The sequence below is a fragment of the Sander lucioperca genome, chromosome 21 (assembly GCF_008315115.2).
Source record: "Sander lucioperca isolate FBNREF2018 chromosome 21, SLUC_FBN_1.2, whole genome shotgun sequence".
Classification (NCBI taxonomy): domain Eukaryota; kingdom Metazoa; phylum Chordata; class Actinopteri; order Perciformes; family Percidae; genus Sander; species Sander lucioperca.
The window spans coordinates 22,543,945-22,568,610 of NC_050193.1; the positions used below are offsets into that span (position 1 = coordinate 22,543,945).

Consider the following 24,666-nt stretch of genomic DNA (forward strand, 5'->3'; position numbering starts at 1 on the left):
GGTGGGTAGCAATAAGCGCGTATGCTGCTTGGTGAGAAGTAAGATGCGGAGTGTTCATTATTCATCGCACAGGAAAGGAGTGGAGCAACCGGTTTGAACACGTGCAATCAGTCACAATAATCACTACAACGAAATATTATCGATAATCTATGATCACGCATCGATATCACCGAGATATCGTGTATCCAAACCAATAAACTACCACATGTATGAGATCACTTTGCATGATCCATCTCCCTTCAGGCTCCACGTCGAAGAAGCGCAAAGCCACAGTGCATGATGATCTTCCTCCTCCACTACAGAATCCATGGCTGGTTTGGCACGTTGCCCCCTTTGCAGCATATTGTTACTTTGTAAATATGAGGTTAGCTATCTTTATGATCATCGTACAGTCTGTAACCAGTACAAACATATCGTGTTGCCTTGACAGGCAGGCAGACAGACTTAATATTTCCCAGCTGGGGCTGCAGGTTTGTAATCCTGTGCTGTCCTGTCTGCAGGCCTTGTTATCATCAGGGTGAGTGACCCTGCCATCTGTAGGCCACTTGTTTGTAAACACTGTGGAAATGGTGGGTGTTCGCAAGCGCGTGTACACACGCGCTTGCGAACACCCACCATTTCCACAGGCCTCTATCAGATAACAGCCCTAACAAAGGGGTAAAGTAATGATCAAGCGTTAACAGATTGTTTTCATTGAATGCAGCATCGATGTAAAAACAAGGTTAGTTAACATAAGAATAATGATCAAAAGTTTTGTATTACATTGAGCGAAAATAAAGAATTCTTTTTTTCCAACTGCAAAGATATGAAACATGGTGCGTCAGTGGTCCTTGCTGATCATTTCACGAGAAACAGATACATCAACTTGATGAAGTTTGATATAAGATTAAATATGTAAAGTATCTAAAATCATCATTGGTCAAAAATGTGTATAATACGTAGTTATCAAATTATATACATTATTGTAATTTTCAATAAACCATACCGAAATGCTCATGTTATCTTTCCCTGTTCTGTATTTCATTCATATTCCCGTAGCCTTTTTTTTCTTATTGCATCTTATTATATTCTGGACGACTGGCATATATATATATATATATATATATATATATATATATATATATATATATATATATATATATATATATATATATATCATATGATATGATATATATATATTGGTGGAAAAAGTACTCAGATATTTTACTTAAGCAAAAAATAGTAATACTGCTCAGTAAAAATACTCTGTTAGTAAAAGTCCTGCATTCAAGATTTCACTTAAAAGGGCTGTACTCAATATTCAGAACATTAATATAGCAGCAAACAAATATTTGCTATGTAAAGATATAGTGGAGTAATCACTCTTCCTCTGTGTTGTAATCTGAGCTTCTCTGTTCTTTGTTTTGATAGCTGGTCCGGCCATGCGTGTGTTAGTGCATGTGTCTGTTATAAAACGTAGGTATTTCTCATGGGGAACAGTTTGTGTGAGCCATGTGGAGGCAATCCCAGCTCACGTTTTTTTTTTCAGTATTTCGAGGACAGGCCTTTTAAGTAAAAAAAAAATGATTGAAGTAAAAGTAATTGTTAGGCAGAGAGTTATATTATTATATTACATATATTATGGGAACAAAAGCAGCATTTGGTGGAGGTGGAGTACATTTTAACTACTTTATATACTGGATAGTTTAATCTATAGCACACTATTATATTCACACATATTTTTTAAAAAAAATAATCATATGTTTGGTTTGTAAAATCTACATTTTGTAAACTGACTACTCCAGCTGTCAGATAAATGTAGTGGAGTAAAAAGTACAATATTTCCCTCTGAAATGTGGAGTAGAAGTATTAGTACCGTAAAATTAAAATACTCAACCTAAAAAAAATACTTAACTACAGTGCTATCACTGTCGTTAAAAGGGTGATTCCTTTAAAACACATGTTTGATGACTGCGCTACTGAATGGACAGGAATATGAGCCTTGATATCGGCAGATTAGACAGTTCTGCTTGTATTTTAAACCGACTGGTAACAACTCATTTATTGCAAGCAAAGTATAAGAAAAGCAAATGCTGTCCAAAATCTGTCCTATTCTAATAGGGGATAGTTGAATGGCCCATAAGAAATCAGTCACATCAAGCTCTAACTTCAACTCTACCAACCACTGGAGGGAGACATGCACCATCATAATCCTCCAAACATGACATCATGAACACACCATGCAGCCATTTTAAGCTTTTAGGCTGAAGTATAGTGTTCACAAACAATGAACACAGTATTATCACTTCATCACCTGCCTCAAGACAGATTTATCTGCCCACAGCCCAAGAGTACCAGCATTTATCTGGTTATTAATAACAGCATTTGTAGAGTGCAGATTATATCAATATGAACTGCCTAATGGGACCCATCTTTATCTGGGAATACATTCACACATACATTAGATTGATTGCTTTGAGAAGTACCGGTATTTGATGATACTACAAATCTTGTCAAGATTATTTAATGAAGCCACGTCTGACACATTCAAACTTTAAAATCTCTCTCTCTCTCTATCTGTGTTTCTTATTGTATTTTCTGTGTACTTGTGGTAGACACTCACTGGTGACAGTCAGTCCCATTTAGAGTAGTGAGCGCCGTGGCACAGCTAATGGGAATAAATTATGAGCCAAAGCTCTCTCAAACCACATAATTGGGATTCCAACCTAATATCTGCTCAGCATTACCTGCAAAAAGAGGATATGCTTCATCATGCTGCCGTGTTATTCGATTTAGGCAGCAACCAACCAGGATGTAGGCTACATTCGAGCCTCGTGTTTTCATTGCTCTCAAAGTACACCCTCTCACAATCTGCGTCTCTCACTGGAAATGTATTGTGCAATGACGAGTACAGTTGTGATTAAGATTATAATGACATATACCATCAAGACAACTTGGGGATTTCAGCACTACAGAGAAGGCGGTGTCCCGTGGGGGAGGAGGGGCTGAGCAGCAGGGTTTTCATCTCTTTGCAGAGATAAAGATAGAGAGAGAGAGAGAGAGAGAGAGAGAGAGCGAGAGAGCGAGAGAGAACCATTACGCCTCTCCTCTATTTCTCTATATCCTCTCAGGGGCAGAAACCAAATGGACACATTAATAACACTCCCCATGTCTGAGGGAGCTAATGGCGCCTTGAGTGCTGATTAAGCCTGGGAAGAATTGGGCGTGGAGGAGGAGTATTAGTTTCATTCTCCTCGCTGGCTGTTGTGGTGAACAAACTTTAGCACAGATCGCACAACACTTGCTTTTTTGAGGAAAAAACTGCTAATTGGCAAAAACCTTTAGCACATTTGGTCCCAGCGCTTCATTGCTTTGTGAAAGGAACAGGTTTTCCATCTCGCTATATATCTCAGTTGTTTTGCCTGCATGAGAGTGATGCATATTCTTCCTGTTGAACTCTGCACTGGGTGGATCTTACTAAAATAACCCACAGTACCTGTTTGGCCAGTTTTCTATTGAGGCTTCACAAAGAACACAACACTCATTTTGTCATTTCATTTTAAAGCATGTTTAGTCACTTATTTCAAAAGCTTTTCCATCTTTACGTGAATGTGCATAGACATGTTGAAACAAAAATAACAACTCATAATGTACATATGTGATAATAATGACTTAAATAAGGCTTACAGTATCATGACGGTGCTTTTATTTTTTATTCCAAATTAAAGTGCTGAGAAATACATTTTCCACTTCAACAACATCCAGGAATCACTGCTGTCCATACACAACATGACAAGTTGTTTTCACCCTGAAGTCAAAGGGTGGAAAAGAGTTGTTTTTTTTTATCTCCTGGGATTAGTCAAATGTGTTCCTGGTCGTGCCCGGATTTGGTCTTATCACATATCCGTCACTGAGGCAAAACCCCAAGGAGAGCCACAGGTTCACAAATTCATGATTTTTGATGAATCTTCTGCCTCAATCTGTCCTGCCAGTCCCCTCTCCATCACCATGTTGCTGGGTTGAAGGAGTCCAGTAGCTCGGCCAAGCGCTGACTCAGTCCAGCTTCCCTCATACTGTAGTTACAGTATGTCATGTTTGGTCAGGTTCAGCTCCTCCTCAGGCACAACGAGGTTCCCCATGTACCAGAATATCCAGAACACCAGGCTGAAGAAAATCAGCAAAGGTCCGGACAGCACAAAAAAGTCCCAGAAACTCAAAGGTGCGAAGATCCCGAGGAAGAAGAGGATGAGGCCGACGATGTCAAAAACCACAGCCAGCGTCAGGAAGACGATGGTGTTCTTCCTTTGCTCCATAGTCGGGGCTGGGTGAGACGGACAGGTGGCTGTCGGCTGCCGGCTGAAGGTCTGACAGGATTGGGAGCACGTCTCTCCAGAAAAGTGATTCCTGTCTTCTGGATCATTGTGTGTTTCACCTAAGCACACCTTACATTTCTTTCATAGCACACGACTTGGTGGAAAGACTGGTATCCAACCACAACAATGGGTTGTGATGCTCATTAGCAGCAGCTGAAAAGCCCCACAGTCCATCTTCATTCCTTTGGACGGCTGACTGGTTTTGCAACTTTCATGCCATTAATGTGACACATCAACCCATTGTCTTTGCACATATACTTCATAATCAGCCAACACTGACCATACACAACGTTAAGCCTGCTATAATTAATTGAATGTGAACGTGATTTGGGGCTGATTCAGTGTGTTGCATCTTCTGTCAGATTGTTTAAAGCTTCCTCTTGACTTCAGAGATTTACCCCATTCACCCTTCATATTTAACTTGGAAGCAGCTCTTTAGGTCTTTAGTTTAAGTTTATTATAAGGATACTCATTAGCTGATTCCTTGACGACCAGCTAGTCTTCCTGGGGTCCAAAACGACATTAAATTGGACAATATTAAATCAGACAAAATTACATTTCATTTCATGACACATACAGGTAAATAAAATAAACATGACACACTCTAAGTATAAAACAAGTATAAAACAATACAACAAGGAAACAAAATCCATGGAAAAAAATATCTAGAAAACAAAATTACATTACACTATATAACAGAGCTAACATCCAGGTATCTCACAAAAGGGTGGATACATTGCATTCAAGCCTACCCTAAATATTTGATATATATCTCTACGATAAAGACACCTATTGTGAGAGCGACTGTCCCAAAGAGGAAATACATGCAATGGAATCTTCTTAGTGAGCAGCTTATTTGACCAGTCATGCTGCCACTATTTGTCTCTGCTCTGCGGCTTTAATGCACTGTCTGGCCTGTCATATAGCAGGTCTACACAGCACAGATGAAGGATGTTTTATTTACCGTAACATTGTCATGAGTTTGATTAAAGTGCTTTAAGCTGTCAGTCATTCTTAAATGCTGTTTCAGTTTAAATAAATAAAACCCGTTCCGAGCCGTGACATTTGCATAAGGTGTGCCATTATTGGGACTCCAATTTGTGGATCAGTCCCTGAGGCTAATGTTTGCAAAATGAGGTTAGTAGACACTACATACATCTATTTGGATATGCAGTATGTTCCACAGGGTCCCCAGTCACACACAATCCTCTGTTAAGGATTTTCAGGTTTGTTTAACCAACACCACACCACTAAGACAAACCAGTTTGACCGGTGTTTATGTTGCTTTGACAGCAAATCAAAAGGGCAAACATGACTCGGCTTTACTCTAGTAGCAGCTACAACTTGTATACAATATAAAGTTAAATGTGTTTGGAAAATGTGGCAAAATAATGGAGGACAATTAACACAGGGACATTTCACCTTGTTGGATGGACAAAGAGACTTTGTGAGAAGACAAACTATTTTGTTGATTCATTATATATCAATATACCTTTGGATCCCAAAAAAAATGAAATAAAAGCATCAGTATGCAGAATTATATTCCTGCAGCATGGCCGGATCAACCTAGCCTGGTCCTACCAGACTGTGGTACATTTCATTTGTACAGAGAGTGTTGCCACTCTCCATTGACAAGTGTTAACTTCCTTGAAGGCAGGTACTCTGTTGAAATTTAAAACTATTGGATCTGCAAAGAGCCACTCCGGTAGCAGGCTCCGCCCTCCTACGTACTGTCTGGTAGGACCAGGCTAACAAGACGGGAGACGACAACAACTATTGGCTTAGCATCGCTAGCATTAGCTTTAGCCAACTCCTTCACCACTAACGGAGCGAGCTGGAAAATCAAAATGTTCCCAAACCCCGTGGGGAGGAGGGCCACAACATCACGGCCACCAACAAAACTCAGCAAAGATAGTTCTTGCTCGGGCTTTAACTTCTGGATATTCGGCAGCGTTGCCACAACGGGCCGCATCTTTCTCCGCCGCCATTATGGAACTATAACTCAAACTAGCGCATGTCATGACCTCAACGTCATTGTTCTCAGCCACTCCCTCTGTTCGTTGATTGGACCGCCAAATATTTGGTGGGAGAAAACCCAAGAATATACCGCAAACCCAGACGGACTACTGAAGGAAAATGAAAATTGAGCGTAAGTACGTAGGAGGGCGGAGCCAGGCTAGGATCAACCAGCCCTGCGCTGACAAAAAGCTGCTGACCCCCATGTTTCTCCCATTCTCGTTTGGGTTTGTATTTAGAAATGATTTAAGTTACATGCACCACATAAGCACAATACGTGAAACAAAGCTGTGAAACTAGGTTTTAACCTGGGACTCCTTTAAAATATGACCTCATGTTTAGGTAGTAATGAAGGTGTTGCCTTTAGTTCCTTCTCATTAATGTTTATAATGTGCTTCAGTGGAAAGTACTATATTAACTGACATATTTGCAATTAATGAAATAACCTGGACATTTAAGAGTCTGGGGCTCCAATCGCCCACTTTGGTAACCTGGTTTGTAACCCAGCCTTGAAATTATTTGGAAATTGATGTTTGGAAATCAAATATTCATAAAATACAACAAAACAGTTCAATAAATAAAATAAAATACAAAAAGTAGTGATGCTTTTTTTTCAGGTGCATACTTTCTAAAGTTTCTTAGAGAGAACTATGAAATGTGGTTGTAATTTAAGGGAAAAGAGGAATTTCCTCAACTGCTCCATTTAAATATATAAAATATTCATTCAAATATAGTTGTTAATGGAAACGTATTCAAATTATTAATGTGTTGCATTGTATGTTTGTCTGTGGATCAATTTCACATTTTTGCATGCTCAGGTGACTAAAAGAGGTTACACTAACACTTAATAGGAAATGAGTCATTGAGATAGAGAGAACTCTCTATGTGTTTTTCCTATCAGTGGGCTACCACACTCTTTCCAAGAAACTTACAGATCTGTGAGACAAAGTATTACTGAAAATGAAAACAAAATGAAAACAATTACAGAAATGTACAGAAATCTTCGTGTCAGCTCCAAATGTCCTGAGGGGTGTGGGGAGTGCATTAAGGTGCCTTGGACCTCAGTATTATACAGTCTACAGCACGTGTCAAACTCAAGGCCCGGGTGCAAACCTGGCCACTCGCAAATCTTGATCCGGCCTGCATATCAATTTAGGTTTACAATAAATTTTGTCCCGTCTAGTGGTTCGTCAAATCAAAAAGACAGAAAACTGTTTTCAAAGAGTTTGAATATTTAGGCTGTGAAACAGGCTGTTGTGAGTCAGCTATAATATTATTTGCAGTATATCATCCATAAAGTCCCTGCTGCAGCAAATAATGAAATGTATCACAGCTGACATGACCACATTTTAAACTATTTTTTTATACTAAGGTACCCATTCATGGCATCAGGTGGAAGTTCACATCTCTGTTTTTTCCTCTGGTTCTATCTCCACTTTCTTCTCCATAGAAGAGGGGTCCAGGCAACTTGAAATATTAAAAACGATTACAGTGGTCATAGCCTAATTTTAAATCCTGATGTTCATAGAGATAGACATATGTTCTCCACATAAAAAAAACGTTCAAATTGACTTTAAATGTATAAATGAATTGTTGATATTGACTGTGCAGGCTCATGCACACCTCCGATTTCTGAAATGTATCACAGCAGACATGGCCACATTTTAAACTATTTGTTTTTATACTAAGGTACCCATTCGTGGCATCAGGTAGACGTTCACATCTCTGTTTTTTCCTCTGGTTCTATCTCCACTTTCTTCTCCATAGAAGGGGAGTCCAGGCAGTCGTCGTAGCCTTTATTGTGGTATGCTGTGGACCGGCCCCATGTCACCCGGCTGGCCTTGTGCGGTCCCACCTGGCTGCCGTCCTCATCATCCTCAACACATTTTACGCGTGGCTCTCCTTTCAGTTTCTGGCTTAACCTCTCGGATAGTTTCCTGGCCAGCTGCACGATACTGCTGCTCTTCTTCAAGCCGCCCTCGTCGTCCTCCGACACCTGGACGTTCCCCACGTACCACATTAACCAGAAGGCCAGGCTGAAGAAAATGATCAGAGAGCCGGAGTAGATCAAGAAGTCGCCGTAAAAGCGGTCGCCGATGCGCACGTTGGCGAATATGCCGACAAAAACCAGAATCAGACCGAGGACATCAAATAGGAAGGCGATCAGAAATGGAGTCACGCATCCTCCTATACACCTTTTCAGCTCCATGGTGGGGACATTACAGCTGCTTGCTTTAAACTTGTATAACGGGAGGGTGATGCTTTATTCTTTGTAGGCTACCTGAGCTGAGGCAGCGCACCTGTAGAGAAACGCCCCACCCCTAAAGTGAAGATAAACAATGTAGCCTATTTCCCCAGGCGTGGTATCCAGTGTAGTGTGTACAGTCTACACACCCTGACTGTCGTGTCGTTACTGTGTTGTCCTTTAAAAACAACCGGACCGTCCCACAATTCAAGCTGAAGTCCACTGTAATGCTCTGGCTGCCATAATGCAAAGAATACAGAACTTGCAGGATCTTTTAACATATCATTTGGCATTCAAATTGATATTTAGGTCAACAGAGCTCAGTTCATCATGACTCAGCCTTTTTTTTTTAATGTGATGCATTTATTCTATTTGTGCTAAAAACTATAGGCTCTTATAAACCACTCTTTATTTGTTAATTGATGGTTATTTGGGAGCTTACCATTTTATTTTCCACTTTAAATATTTTCTTTCAGTTTCTTTCTTGTCTTATTTTTCATTTGAGGCTTAATCAACGTTTCTATATAAACTTGTCTTTATTACATGTTTTCCTTTTTTTTTTTTTTTGCATGCCCACTAAAATGGGTGTTTTGACCGAGGCTGTCACATGTTTTAAGGGGAGACAGTACAGGGAAAAACATAACTTTTCAATTTTGAGGTTTTGGATTTTGCTTTCAGACTAGTGGAAACATTTTGGATGTTCTGGATGTTATTTTATAGTTTATTTTACTACTCTTTGTCTATTTGCGTCTGTAGTTTTGTCCTACATTTAGATGATGCCTCATTTGCATTAATAAACATACACACATTTCAAAAATAATTGTCTCAATGTAAGTAATCATGGGAAAGTTTACAATTCATGTATTTAAAGGCCGTTTTCAAAAGTTTTTTTTCTCATACTTTCTCATACTCTCAGCCAGAAATCTCCACTTCAGTAGCACTTACATACACCACACCTTCCAGTTTCATTCCTATCTATATTCTGAACATTTTTACAGCGGCCTTTGTTCATATATCATCCACAGCCTGATTTATGTAACATTCTATATCTAAAAATGGGGCATTTTTTCATATTTTCAATATTAACTTGTTATCATGTAAACATGAATTTGAATATTGACTTGAAATAATCTAACATTTGTATTTCATGTTAAAAAAAAACACAATTTACCACTGAAATGACAGTGCTAACTTGAAACATTAAAACAGATTACAGTTAATATTATATATATTATTATATAATATTATTACAGCCAATATTATATTCTGATGTCCATGGGGATGGACGTTGAATTTAAAAAAGAAACTTGTGTTCTCCACATAAAGAAATTGCAAATTTGAATATGATGGGTTTAGTTTGTTAATATAGACTGTGCAGGCTCGTGAACACCTTCAATTTCTTGTACAGTAGACAAGTGCGTATAGGAGGAAATGTCCATAGACAAGAGAAGAGAGAATTCACACACACTGTCCTTGTATTTGCAATAAATGTTTTATTTCTTAATAAAGTTAATGCAAGTAAAAGGACAGTGTGCAGTAACTTTCTCTTCTCCTGCCTACAGTTTGTTGATATGAAAGTTAAAAAGTTGCTGGTCTTGTGTCACCTTGCTACTTATAGCCCATGTTTACATTTACTTAGTCTCGCATTGCCAGACCTTCCTCCACAGCGCTGCAAAGGAGGGTCTGGCTAGTCCACACAGCATTCCGGGGTGGGAGAAAAACATGCTCTGGCTTATTGGCATTTCTCTAAACCAATCACAATCGTCTTGGGCGGCGCTAAGCGCTGAGTGGAGCCACGGTGCCTCTGCAAAATAGCCTCGGGAAGGAACATGTTTTGGTGGAACATGTGTACGTTCAAAGATGTTTTTAGTCTTGCAACAGAAAACTCAGATTGGACAGATAGTCTAGCTAGCTGTCTGGATTTACCCTGCAGAGATCTGAGGAGCAGTTAACCATAGTCCTCATAAATCCATCGGAGTTTAGAATGCCAACACAAAGAAAGCGGAAGGTAATGGACATCCGAAAACGGACATCCAAAAAGAATGACATCCGGCAAAATTTCCAGCAGAATGAGAATAATCCCGGAAGTGGAACGTCGTGGATATAGACTAACATTTACTTAAATCTGCATTAACTTTTTTTTTTGGCCACTTGGGGGCAGGAGAAACACTGACATATTAAGTTGACAGTTTCCTAATTACACATCTAGCAGATACAGAGCAACATTTGCATTGATTTAGCATCATGTTTGTGTCCACCTGATGCATGTAAGTCAAATAACTCTCCCTTTAGCTCTGCTTTGTTATGGCACGTTAGCTGCTAAATGCTAAATACTAAATTATGATTATTTATTTTGTTTTCTTGTGTAAAATGTAATAATCCAACAATATGTAGTCTAATTCAACAATAATCTTTCATTAACTTTAACATTCATGCGAATAAAGCTTATTTGAATTTGAGACACAAGTTCATATGATCCATTACATATTGATTATATTAGCTGCTTTAAGTTTAAATACAAGCTGCTTAGTTGCTCGGCCAAAGTCTGATTTTAATTGCATATTCAATAGCAATAAATATTTCCTGTCCATTTTAATATAGAAGCTGGGTCTGAAGGGGTGAATTAAAAATGTTGGACCACATAATATTTAAATCCTATGAAAATGTGCTTTCAGGTCACAGCAGTCAAATGTTTGTTCTTTACATATGTTTGAGGATGAATGCAGCTTCAAAGTCTCCTTCCACATGCAGGACTTCAGCGAATGCAACAAAACAAAGTAAACCGCGGGAACTGACAATTATAAGCTCTCACAACCTTTAATTATTCATGAATTGGCATATACTGTACCACACAGCATTAGGAAATCCCCCTTGTCTACTTAACCCTCATGAACATTCATAAGGACAGTTTGCTTTCTAGTATCCTTCTCGCTAAATTGTGTGTGGATAATTGCAATTTATACAGCGCATTGTTGTCCTTGTGCTCTCACCTTCTTTTTCCACAGCAATAGCCATAAATGCAAATGTTGTCATGCACACTTGAGAGTGAGATAAGTGCTTAGTGTTGCCAATCCTTGTAAAAACAAAAATAAATGTCACCACGCAGAGTCTTTTTAATAATTCACTCCCATGCTGAAAAGGTTAATTTCAATCCAGTGTGCTCTGAAAACTTAAAAGTTTCTCATGGTAAATGACTTCCAAACAATGACGTTTTGTGATCACAGGTTGAACATCGGAGGCCTATAATTGCTGAGAGGCTTCTTCTTATTTGACTGCTGCCTGTTCTCCTTGGTGATAGGGACCAGGACCAAGCCCACCACAAAAACCATCAGCCCAATGGACACCAAGGCCGGTCCCAGGATGTTGGTCCACTTCCTGCAGTGGCCGGCAAAGTACAGGCCGCTGATGATGATGCCGCATGCCAGGAAGCTGCCCCCGGTGGACATGAGGTGGATGGCGAACCAGAATTCTTCACACTTGCTGCGAGGGATCTCTGCGGTCCAGAGGGACTCGCTGCGGGACAGGCTGAATACGGTGCTCTCTGTGCGGCTCGGGGGCGTCAGCTGGTCCCTGGACTGGGAGAGGGTGCACTCTCCCAGAGGGATGTTCTCTGGGCTGCTGTGCATGGCCTCCGGGATGACTCTGTGGAAACAACGCGGAATAATAATCTATCAGAGAAGACATGCCTCTCTGAGGTCTCTATTTCTAATCCAGAAAGTACTAATGGATAAAATCCTTTTCTGTAAATAGAGTGAAATATGTCACAAAAAGTGCAAAACTGTGGTCAGGAAGACAATTTTTAACACTTTAGTCATACTGATGTTAAAAGGACAAAACATATTTCCAAATTAGCAGTTTTAAAATGGGGACTTTTTCCCCTCAAATCAGCATTATGGAATAACACATTTTCTATCTGATATAGTAAGGGCTGCATTTGTTAGTTTTTCTGAAGCACCTAGCTCCAACAGAAATTGCTGCTACTTCAACTGGAAAACCATTCAAACCAGACAAATAGAAGTAAACAAGTAGACAAACACCCACCTTTGAATCTGGATCAAGTTTCTGTCTGTATTTTTGAAGAGAATCAATAAGTTTACATGTAACCATCAGAAAACATCCAGAAATCTGAAAGAGACGCTGACAAAGATTTCCACCCACCGTGCGACCAGAGAAACCACTCAAATGCAGTTCTACAGATTCCCACTAAACAACCATCTACCCACCCTCCTTTGCTCTCTCCACCTCCTCAAGAGAATCCTGTGACCACCACCATTCCCTTACCATCATCTATCATCGCTCACTCCTGATGTTGCATCCATGGCGAGGAGCTTGCCTTCCGGTCCCCAGAAGATAACCAAACAGCCCAAACCACTCAGGCTGAAGCCTTCATTGGCCTGTGAAATGATTTTCAAAAAACTTCTACCAACAGCTCGGGTGTTGCCTTTTGTTTAAAAAATGCCTAAAAGGACTGGACAACGAGAGGAAAATATCTGCCTCAATTGGCTGATGCTCTTCCCATACAAAGAGGAGCAGGGCAGGGCACAGCAACTAGGAAATGGCTCTCTGTTATAGCCGGATTGATGTAGCAAGCAATCACCCATACAGAGACTTTCCAATACAGCCTGATATGTTGGAACAGTATTGATCCCAAAGTAGCTACCCCGGAGCAATTATCTGCAAGTTGTAGTTTTGTCCGCTGAACATGAGATCAATGAAATGCGCGCAGCATAATTAACCCTCAGAAAGTGAAGGAAGTCATATAGAATTTTGGTCAAATTGTATTTTATTATTCAGCTTCTAAAATGTCCTGCTTCAGATTCACAGGGTGGGAACACAACAGGGATGTTTCTGCAACGTGACACTCCTGCTTCCATTAAACAGCCCTGATATTACATTTGTGTCTTGTGTTGCTTTGTGTGCTCTTTGGGGAAGACACAAGTGTCAGTGTGTCGCCATTGATCTGAAAATGATCTCACCCTTTAACACAATTACACTCGGCCCGTCAGCACTGCCAGTCTTGTACTTACTTAGTAAACACTCAAGATCCTGCATGGACTCATTACCTTACTGCAGTATATGTTTAAAATGCACCACTGTACCATCCTGTGGTCAGCGATGGACTGTAACTATAAATACATTTACCAAAGTACTGTGGCATACTTAAGTACAATTTTGCATTTACTTGAGTATTTTCATTTTATGCTACTTCTACTGCACTGCATTTTGGAAGCAAATATTTTACTTTTTACTCCAATATATTTGTATGACAGCTTAGGTTACTTTGCAGATTAATAATACAACTAATACAATTATGATGTATTATTATGGGTTAAGTTACCCAGCAGTATATAAACTAATTAAATTAGCTCCACCTTTACCAGCACACACAGCATTAATGCATCAATAATTATAATCCAATAATATAGGCTAATATACTTTCTGAAATGGGCCCTTCTGCATAATGAGTACTTTGACTTTTTGTAAGTAAATTTAGATGCTAATACTTTTGTACTTTCACTTGAATAAGATTTTGAATGTAGGGTTGTTACTTGTAACTGAGTATTCTACATTGTAGTATTACTACTTCTACTTAAGTAAAAGATCTGAGTACTTCTGCCTGTGGTGCAACACTGATATGATGAAAACCTGTCATTTCTTGCGAAGAGTCACTCAATCCAACAGAGGGCAGTACCAGCATGTGTTTTGGTGTGTGGGCAAACGATTGAATTCAGTTAAGTTGTATCATTATCTTTTGGTGAAATACTTCCAGATTAGTTCATTAGTCTGTTAATTCAGTATTTTTGTAATCACCATAGACTTCAGTTCATTCTGCCGTGCCTCATGGATTAAAGCCTTTTATTTTACATCCACATGTGAGAAATTAATTTACCATTCCATGTAATGTGCTGCAGTATCTTGTGATTATGATGTGCCTAATTTTCTTTAATGATCCATTTAAGTGGGTTGTATCCCATTCACTTGATCATAGTCATCTGAGGGTATTTAACACTGCTGAGTAAACCCACTAAAGGATGAGGTGGAGCTGCAGAACTCCATATAAATGTGTGTGTTGATCCAGATCAGACATAGGATATGTGGTGTTACATCAGGGGAAAGACTTATAAACACATTGAAGCGTTTTTGGTAACATGCAGGATGCCATTTTGTACCTTAAACGTAACATATGCACTATAAGGTTTGATTGATATGGCAATTTAAAGAAGGGCTCAAACAATGTGTCGATTAAGTGACCAGACGATGGACAGCAAAGGTGCGTGAAAAGCCGAATATTTCCACGGTTCATCTACTCAATTATGAGGATTTGACGCTTTTCTGTCTTCTGTCTGTGATTATAAATTGAATCATTTTTTGCTTTTGGACTTGTTATTCAGGCAAAAGCAAACACTTTCATGACTAAACATTGTGCTTTAAGAAACTGTGACTGATACATATAGTTTAAGTGACCAAAAGATGAATTAAATGATTGTGAAAACAATCTGCAGATTAATCAATAATGAAAACAAAAATGTTATTGCTGCCCTAATAATTCATTGTTGATATTTCATGCTCATTTATTCACTTCACTATCCATTATCATCTACTAAATGGTCAGGACAAAGTCTAACATACATTAAACCTTTAAGAAAATAATTCATTTTTTAAATAATAATAATAATTTTTAGAAATGTAAAAACTATGTGCAAAGTCAATTAAAATGCAGTTGCATGTTGTACAGATGTAGTCAAAGAGAAGCTTTTACATCACAGGTGGATTATTTGACTTGTCGGAGTTATAAAGTTAAAAGTTGAGCCAATATATTGGTAAATGGACATACACGTATCAGTCTAATCCTATTTGATAATACAAACACAGAGGGGTGCCAGGGATTAGGGCTAATAAGCCTCGTCTTGAGTCGGCATGCTGAGTTTGTTGGGTTGGCAGGGGTTTAAGACCGGATTCAAATGAACTGTGGACTTTGAGGTGCAGTGAGCACACCCTCCGGTTAAAGCCACCAGAACTAAGATGCTCTAACAACTCCAACCCTTGCGGTTTTTCGAGGCGGTGGATTAAACAGAAATACTTTTTGGCCAAATGAAGCCTCGCACAGAGCCTCGTTAACTCCTGAGCAAATATCAATACAATCCGTGCAGCAACTCATCTGCAGATATTCACCCGTCTGCAGACAAATCACATATTAACGCATGGAGCCCTTTTCTGTACAGGTGACTTTGAGAAACTTATTAATCTGCTTTGCATATTTACAGCTTTTTTGTTGCGTAATCCCAGGGGGAAAATCATGCAATCAACTGTGGCATAAAGGTTCTTTGACCCATGGAAATGCAGAGAGATGTGTGATATTCATAGTTCTCTTTTATCCCTCAAACTATAACTCTAAGAGGAAAACATTGATACTTTTACTCTGCTCAATACCATTGGTCTGTCAGTTTTTCCTAAGGTTACTTTCATGATGTGGAAATATCAGGTTTGGACCCAAAATGCAGACTGTAGAGATGAGGAGGCAGCAGAAAGAACTTCAAGATTTATTAACAACAAAACCGCTTCAACAGAAGGTATCCTGAGGCAGGCAGGTAATCATGCAACAGTAACTAGAAGATCTATCAGACAATCCAACACTGGAAACACTAGAAAAGCAAAGCCACAAGAAAGAGATTACACAGAGAGAGATGGCGATCTGACACTAGACAAAGGGAGCACACAGACTAAATCCACAAGGCAGTGAGGGTAGTAACTAGGAACACACAAGGCAGGAACAGAGACTACAAAATATAACAGGAAACTAAACAAAACCCAGGATCATGACAGTGGTAACAATACAACACAAAGCCAGGCTGGCGAGACACAAAACAGGTGTACAAGGGAAGACGTGCAGGGCAAGGCTACAGGGACACATAAGGTAAGCACAAGCACAGAAAACTCAAACTCAAACAATGAATGAAACAAGGAACAAAAAACCCCAAAACACCAAATCCTCAAGAAACTAAAGAAAACATGTTTGTGCTTGTTTTTAAAATGTGATTTTCTGCCTTCTTGGCCAGGGCTCACTTGTAAAAGAGATTTTAATCTCAATGTGATTTTTCCCTGGTAAAATAAAGGTAAAATAAAAAAATAAAAAAATACTGTCACATGGTCTAAAATAGTTACATAAACAACAAAAAGTCCAAAGGCCTCTGGCCATAGTGCAGGACCGTGAAAGTTAATACTTTGTGAGTGTTTCCACTTGCCCTTAACGTGCAAACACCTACTTTTCTTTGACTATGTTTTCATGTGCTCATCATTAAATATGATACATCATCCTCCTTTTCAAAGGGCATGTATGACAAAAATAGGTACAGTCAAACTGGGGCATGTCTGTGCCAAAAGGTATCCACCAGTGTTGTAGTACTCAAGATCGGTCTTGGTCTCAACACCGCTCTTAAGACCAATTTGGAAGTTATCGGTCTCATCTCGGAATCAACCACATTTTTACTCTTGTCTCGGTCTTGGATAAAGAGGACTCGGGATTTTATTTCAAGACCAGTCAAGACCACAACTGCAGGGATTTTGCTAAATTGCCTGTGCATTGTCTGATTTAGGCCTATGTTTTAAAACTTGCAAATGCAACCAATAACTTTACTCATATCTAATTTGAAATTTGTTACCGTAAACCCCCTATCCCTGCCCCCTTTACACACACTCCCAAGAAAATGAATGTGGGAGACGAAGAGAGAGAGAGAGAGAGAAGAAGCTCTGGCTGTCTAACACAAATCTGGTCTTGGTCTTGACTTGGTCTCAAACCCACAAAGTCTCGTTCTTGTCTCGGTCTCGATACACTCTAGTCTTGGTAAGGGCTAACCCCTAACCCTAACCCAGGGCTAACTTCCTGCTGATATTGACTCTATGCTTATTCACACAGATGAGATTTGGGCTTTCAGAATATTCACAAAAGCCTCGTTTTTCTGATTAATTCAAAGTGGGTCAAACAGGTATAATAACATATCTTCGACATTATGTGATGGTAAATTATGCCATTAGTGTTTCTCATCTTAGAAAGCTGTGGTTCAACCATAAAAATCTCAACAATCATAAGAAAAAAATGTGGACATAAAGATCATCCTTGTCTCATTCTGCAGCATGTTGGAGAACAACGTAGACAGACAGGCTATTAGTGTTGTGGACAGCAGCCATTGGGGGTGAGTAAAGTCCTGCTGCTGGTGTTCTGGCATCAGTATTCGAAACACATTCCCACATCCTGTGCAGACAGGAAGTTAAAAGACAAAATCATGAAGTCGGAGCACTTCCTTGTGGCTAAAATCTAGGCTATAAGGTCAATATGGCTGCAGTGCAGTATAATGTTTCTCCAGAGTCCTACCACTAATATTAGCACACTGTGTAATTAGTAATAAACCAATTCTATAGTAATAAATTATGTGAACGAGGGAGATTACCAGGCTGTTCTCATGAACCATTCGTAAATAAAGCTACTGAAAGTAATGCACTGTAATTACGTATGTATTCCATTGACTGCTGCTGTATGAGAGCGCCATGGTCTGTGTAGGGAGGATGTCAGGGTGGATGGCTGGGTCATAATGGGCTTTCAAACAGTGGAGTACTACTTAAAGGTCCCATGGCATGAAAATTTCACTTTTTTTTTCTAATATTAATATGAGTTCCCCCAGCTTGCCTATGGTCCCCCAGTGGCTAGAAATGGCGATAGGTGTTATCCAAGCCCTGGGTATCCTGCTCTGCCTTTGAGAAAATGAAAGCTCAGATGGGCCAATCTGGAAGGTTACCTCCCCTTTCTCTGCTTTGCCCACCCAGAGAATTTGGCCCACCCATGAGAAAGAGAGAGACATCATGGCTTGAAAACAAGCGAAGCATGGCAGTTGGTCAAGGCCACACCCCCACCCTCCACCTTGCCCTGCCCCCCCTCTCCTCCTCAATAGCATTTAAAGCTACAGACAGAAATGGCACATACTAAGGAAAGCTCATTGTGGGACTGGCTCTAGTGGCTGTAATTCTGCACCAAGGCTGAATTTCGGGAAAGAGACTTCAGATACAGTATTAGGGGACCACTGAGGCCTATATAAAAGCATCCAAAAATCAGCATTTCATAGGACCTTTAAGGGGATGGGTTATTTAACCCAAACCAAAATCTTTTTTCTAATCTTAACCACCGCTAAACTTAACTGCAATGGCCACTTAAACGAGCGGGTCCTCACGGTGCTCCGTACCCAGCTCAAAGTCACCTTTTGTCAGCTAAACTTAAATATAAATATTCGCCAATGTTAATTTTGCGCATGTGTGACTGCGCCCTCACTCACATTTTGGAATGAGTTTTGTCCACTTGGCGTTCAGCGTTGCTATATTTATGTTTTTCGGTGTTGTATCCACCATTTTCTTAGCTTCCCCTTGGATGTGTGCTTACAACACCCGGTCACTATGTTTTTTTATAGAAGTTGATGCCCAAAAATGTCCAGAACACAGCAAAATAAGAAAAGCAGGCAGAGTGCAGGGTCTCTGTAGATACACACACTGCCACAGACTTCTAGTGGGTCATAAGTGATGAATAAGAGGGATTGCTTTTTGTATTAGTCTATACATAGTTTTTTAGGAATATCCTTCATATTATACCTTTTAACTAAAAAGGAAGGGGCAGAGTAATAACAATACTATTATGGTCTATGGACTTTGGAATAAATAATGTGGCGTTATAATGTGCCTTTCATGAAGTATGAGAAACAGAACATTCATTGATTTTCCTGGGCAAGAGAATATGTTAAGGTGGATGTTTCAGCCATGCATTCACCTCATGCATTTCCCTGCTTTGATGATCACATCTGCATGTATTAATATACATGTCCTCCTAGTTTATTACTGGAATAAAAACAGAGCATATAATATATGCTTTCAGCAGGTAGAGGAAAGGTGTATATAGTCCACTGATGATTGCCTTTGGGCTTTCATGACGTCAATGGCCTGCACTGCTCCAGCGCTGCTATGACATGTCAAAGACAGAGAAAAACAGAGAAAGGCAGGCAGTGCTAATAGATGCTGCTGAAGAGGAAAAGATGTGGATTGCGTAAACAGATCAATAACTCAGCCACATCTCGTTTCTGACAGATTTGTTTATAATTGGGCAAATAACAAAGTGTGCCACACTGCGCTTGATCTGATGGTTCACCGTCTCTGGATTGCTGTATCTTTGTCAACATGGGGTTGATGGGATGTGTTAATAGACTGAAACTGAGCAGTGGACACACAGGTAAGAGTTTTGCCAAGTGTTGCCCTGACTATTGTTGGGTATTGGGGAAAGTATTTTTTCCCCTCCATAATTAATTGGAAATCCTCTTTCATAGACAGGGGCGGAGCTAGATGTTGTCGTGGCTCAGCTCAAACCTAGGAGGGTCTGTGGGCATTTCTTTCCCATTTACGGCAGCTATTTGCTGCTATTGTTTTTTCAAGCCATTTGAAAATAGAATGCCTAAAAATCTGTACATCCTTTGAGAAAATCATGATAACTGCCGAGTAAAAACTGCATGGGATTATCATACAGTGGGTATGTCTGTAAAGACGAGACTCGTAGGTAGCCATAGAACCCTTCTCTTTCAGATATCTGGAGGTGGAAGGTCAAGGGACCCCTTTGAAAATGACCATGCCAGTTTTTCCCTCAACATAATTTAGCCTAACTTTGGAGCGTTATTTAGCCCTCTTCCCAACAAGCTAGCATGACATGGTTGGTACTAATGGATACCTTAGATAGATTGTCTAGTTTCATATGATACCAATATCTTCTTTGTCTTCTTTCTAGCTTAAAAACGGACCCGCTACAGAAAACATTCTGGGTTGGAGCCCGAGAAGCCTAAAGCGAGTGGTATACCCGCCGTTCCCGACCTGTCGCATGACAATGTGACGCCATGGGAGCGCCGTAACTATTTATACTCACGCGTGGTGGTCACGACACTAGTTGCATTCTTCTCCTGAACAGAGGTGTCGCAACTGAGGAAAGGCTACCGACTTTGCTATTTCTACGGACTAGAAGAAGAAGAAAACAATGGCAGAACTGGCAGCAGCATTGACGTCAATGTTTCGATTTAATTCAATGACTAATTAACTAACTTTAATTCGATGAAATAACTCATCTTAACCGAGTAAGTTTACAAGAGAGACTTGCAGTCACTCTGAGAGTACTGGCATCCGGTTGCCCTCGAACTCGTCCATGCTTCCTGTTTCCGCTTTGTCGTGCGCCGCTGAAAAAAAAGAAGAGTTCTCTGTTGTGGTTGCGCACTTTAAATCCTGGCGCGCCAGCGATATCTACGTACTTTTGACGTCACATTGTCGTGCAACAGGTCGGGAACGGCGACTGTAAAGAGGCCTTAATGCTCCGCCCTTGCTCATAGAGTCTGGTCACTGACTAAATGTGATCCTTAATTGTTCAGCCAGAAGTGTTGATGATTGTCACTCATTCTGTTAGAAGCCCACATGCAGTAAGAAAATGCCTCATACAATGAACCAGATAAATACACACATAGCATGCAGATATGTTTAATAGACTCACAGCCTCTCACATAACGAGACTGACGTGTGCTGATAAATAATCTGGCCAGTTCCCCAGAGGAAGATCCCTATGCAGTAAGCAACAACTATCTGGAGGGCTAATTCTGTGTATACTTCTGATTGGAAACACAAGCATTTGAAATGATTCATGTAAAATGTAAGTTTATTTGGAAAGCTTGAGGAGGCTGGTGCTGCCTCCCAGTTATATTAATTATGGCAGAGTCGTGTTTCCCAAGTTTCCTAAACAGTTTTGTGAGTTTATAGTTAGTATGCATAGTCAGAATGGCCATATTTATAAGAATAAGACCCAAAAAATCCTGGAGTGTTGTCAATACTGTGAGGTTGCTGGGCAATTCGACTTCAGGGAAGTTACTACTACAATTAAGAAATAACTATCTTTGTATTCAGCCAAAAGAAAAAAAAAAGAAATAACAGGCATTTCAAATAGCCTCTTAGGGTAAAAGTGGGGTATGTGACCTGGAGGTGTCCGCTCCCTTCCAGGACTGTCACTGCCAGTCTACATGAACATGGTGCTTTAGGTGAGAAATCAGCCAGAATTAACAGGACACTGTGTTTGATGACGTGTTTTGACACGCTGGCCGGAAGAGTACACTCAAAGGGCAATTTTCACACTTGAAACAAATAATTTGATGGCTTTTCTAAAATGTTATCTAACAATTAGTCTGTGATGAGTCATGGGTTTGGCTCATTTTTGGATTAGAAAAAGGCAGTGAAGAGAGGGCCAGTAGCCTTTTGACAGAACCACAGCAGAGAAAAACCCTTTATTCAAGGGATGGGAAGTTTAACATGTTGAGTCCATGGGAACTTTGTATATGTGGTTGATTTATATACATTTGTAGCCCACAGATCACTGGGTTATATATATATATATAAAAAAAAACAGCCTCTCCATTACTATTCAGTCTTTCACCTTGAACTCCAGACAACTTTCATCAAAGAGCATCAGATGTGTTTTATGTATGGAAGACCATCAGATACAGCACTAAGTGTAAAAGTCTTGCTATATGCACTTATAGCTCAAGCCATAGTGTACTCCAGGTGAATTAGCCTTTAATATGGGCTATATGAAGGGTCTTTTTGGTCCTTCATTTAATATATACAGCTTGAACAATGTCTAAGAGAGCATAAGTGTGGTATAAATTGTGTTGTTGCTCTTTATGAGAGCCTAAATCATGCATACTGCGAGATATATAATAATTATCAGCATTAAGATAACTTAACACATGGAAAAGTGTGTTTTGCTACTCGTCCTCGACTAATGTAACACAACAGTGATCTAATGGAATATATGACAGCTTTTTCATTTACACCCATGGTAGAAATTTTCTTCAAAAAATACCTGTAGTTCATGTACTTTGTACCTGAGCACAAAAACTTGTTGCTACAGCAGTACAATGCACAGGGGCATAACAAGACCCTTTCTTAGTCATTTATTGCATGCCAACCCTATAAAAAGTGCAATCACGTACACCAAGTTACAAAAATGTACCTATAAATATTCAAGACTAAATGAATTGTTGTTGATAATGCCCGTGGTGGAGACAGAAGGAGATGGTGGGACAGACCAGATATTGTAGTTGTCACTATAGTGCTGTGACAATGACATGATCCCTCACCGACTTCCCACTGTAAACAGTGCCTCTGTTCAGTGGCTGTGCTCCCCCCCCCGGTCCTGAACGCCCCATATAATATGCTTCCTTAATCAACTTCAGTATGGTTGACTTGGTGCACAGTTGTACCATAAATTATCTGAAACCAATTTACAATAATGTTTTTAAAGTGTCTATACTCAATATATTTCTATTAACAATAGATCACATACTTGTATGTGAAAGGGTGGCTTGCAGTGACAAACCCACAGAGAATTATCACTCTGCAATTTCCCTCAGCTTTATAACTTCTTTCTTTCATCGTTTTGGTGTTAAGACCCACAGCTGTACTGTTTTTGTTCACTCTCACCAATAACATGGTGCCGTCTTCAAACGCAGTAAGCAGAAAAGTTCTGATGAACTCACTGCATACTACCTGCTCAGCAGCAAACAGCAGACAGACAGAGACTAGCTGATAGTGGAGCATTTAGCAGCTAAAGAAATAGATAATTCCTACAGAAGTTGATGAAGACCAGAAGCTAAAAGAGAGAGAATACTGGCTTACATTTATCAGGTGGACACAAACACGACTCCAAAGGAATGATCACGTTGCTCTGTAACTGCTGGATGTGTTTGCCGTATCAACTTAAAAGTGGATAACATGTCAGTGTTGTGTTCACAATGTTTCTCCTGGCCAAAACATCAGTTATTGCAAGTTTAACTGAGCCTGTGTCATGTTTATTTTCTATTCTTGCATTGATGTAAAAAAGAACCCAACATACCCTGTAAATAGATGAGTTAAGGTCAAAAAAGGGTGCACTTCTTTTCACTCAAGGCCTAATTATGTCTCTGATATGGTACATCTGTGAAAGCGTGTAGTTTTCAATAAAAAATGAACATCTGTTATTGAGAAAGCAATAAATTACGCCTATTACTCTTCAATTCTTTTTTGGTATATGAATGAGATTTAGGTTTAGAATGAGGTAGAAGGTAGTTACCAAGATTTGGAACAGTTTTAGCTGAATGGCTGACCAAGGCTCTGTTCAGACCTGGCGCCTCAGGTAATCACACCTGGCAGTAGAATGCGTCTACACATGCCTCTTGAGCGTTGTGATCAGATCTCACTTCCCTGTAGCCTAGAAATCTAGATGCACCATAGAGGCAGCAAATTTAATTTGTAGCCAGGGGGGTCTAGGCACTCTCCGTTGGCTTGCGAGCTGGAAAAACCAAAACTCTAGTCAGGCCAATCACATCGTGTATAGAGTTGGTAGGCGGGCTTATGGCTGCTGCTGCTGGGAACAGCGGTCTTCTGGAAGACTTGGAGTTAAGCTTTTCTTTGAGAAAAGAACAAAGAACGGCACTGAAGTCATTCTTAAAAAAGGAAGATGTGTTCGGAGTTTTGCTGACCGGATAAGGCAAACGTTTAATCTATCAACTAGCTTCACTATCTTCTTCGTTGCTCTGCCTGGTTGTAGCGCTATCCTGTTGCGTGCAGAGGGAATTTGAAAGACAACCGTTTATCCCACCCCTCGGATTGAGCTCCGTCAATGGTGAGTTCCCAGAACCAAAATCTTGATGTGGGTCTGGCTTGTCAGGCTAACTTCCCTGCTCTTTATGCAAAGAAACAGGTACATCATTTCCATTTGCAAAGACCAAATGCGTTGTTGTTTTTAACCGGCGGGACGCAACAATGCACCTCCCCTGCCTAGTCTGCCAAAAAATTAAAAGAAAAAGAAATCAAAACAATACAGACTGCTTCTGTTCCTTGAGGTGTTCCACGCAAACCAGATCACCCAAGATGTCTGACGCACTCATAATATCTCTATGGTCTTTTCGAAATGTTCAAACGTTGTGGACAAAGCCAGCTTATGAGTTTTGAGAATTCTAC

The 24,666-nt window shown here is 39.9% G+C and overlaps 2 protein-coding genes across 3 annotated transcripts; both read right to left on the bottom strand.

The window, feature by feature from the left end:
* Positions 1-7,859: 7,859 nt before the first annotated feature.
* LOC116063970 (transmembrane protein 238-like) lies at positions 7,860-8,923 on the bottom strand. Its single transcript, XM_031319012.2, has one exon. The coding sequence runs from the start codon at positions 8,575-8,577 to the stop codon at positions 8,086-8,088; it is 492 nt and encodes a 163-aa protein (XP_031174872.1). The 5' UTR covers positions 8,578-8,923; the 3' UTR covers positions 7,860-8,085.
* A 2,486-nt stretch (positions 8,924-11,409) lies between these two features.
* LOC116063971 (phosphoinositide-interacting protein-like) lies at positions 11,410-13,306 on the bottom strand. 2 transcript variants are annotated; one of them, XM_031319014.2, is made up of 2 exons: positions 12,655-13,306; positions 11,410-12,255 (listed from the first exon to the last, which is right to left on the bottom strand). In XM_031319014.2, the coding sequence occupies exon 2, from the start codon at positions 12,237-12,239 to the stop codon at positions 11,832-11,834; it is 408 nt and encodes a 135-aa protein (XP_031174874.1). In that variant the 5' UTR covers positions 12,240-12,255; positions 12,655-13,306; the 3' UTR covers positions 11,410-11,831. The 2 variants fall into 2 exon arrangements, with proteins under 2 accessions (XP_031174874.1, XP_031174873.1); XM_031319013.2 differs by having other exon boundaries at positions 12,895-13,305.
* Positions 13,307-24,666: the final 11,360 nt, after the last annotated feature.

Coding starts and splice junctions, on each gene's coding strand:
- LOC116063970 (XM_031319012.2), bottom strand. CDS start 8,577: ATGGAGCTGAAAAGGTGTATAGGAGGATGCGTGACTCCATTTCTGATC.
- LOC116063971 (XM_031319014.2), bottom strand. CDS start 12,239: ATGCACAGCAGCCCAGAGAACATCCCTCTGGGAGAGTGCACCCTCTCC.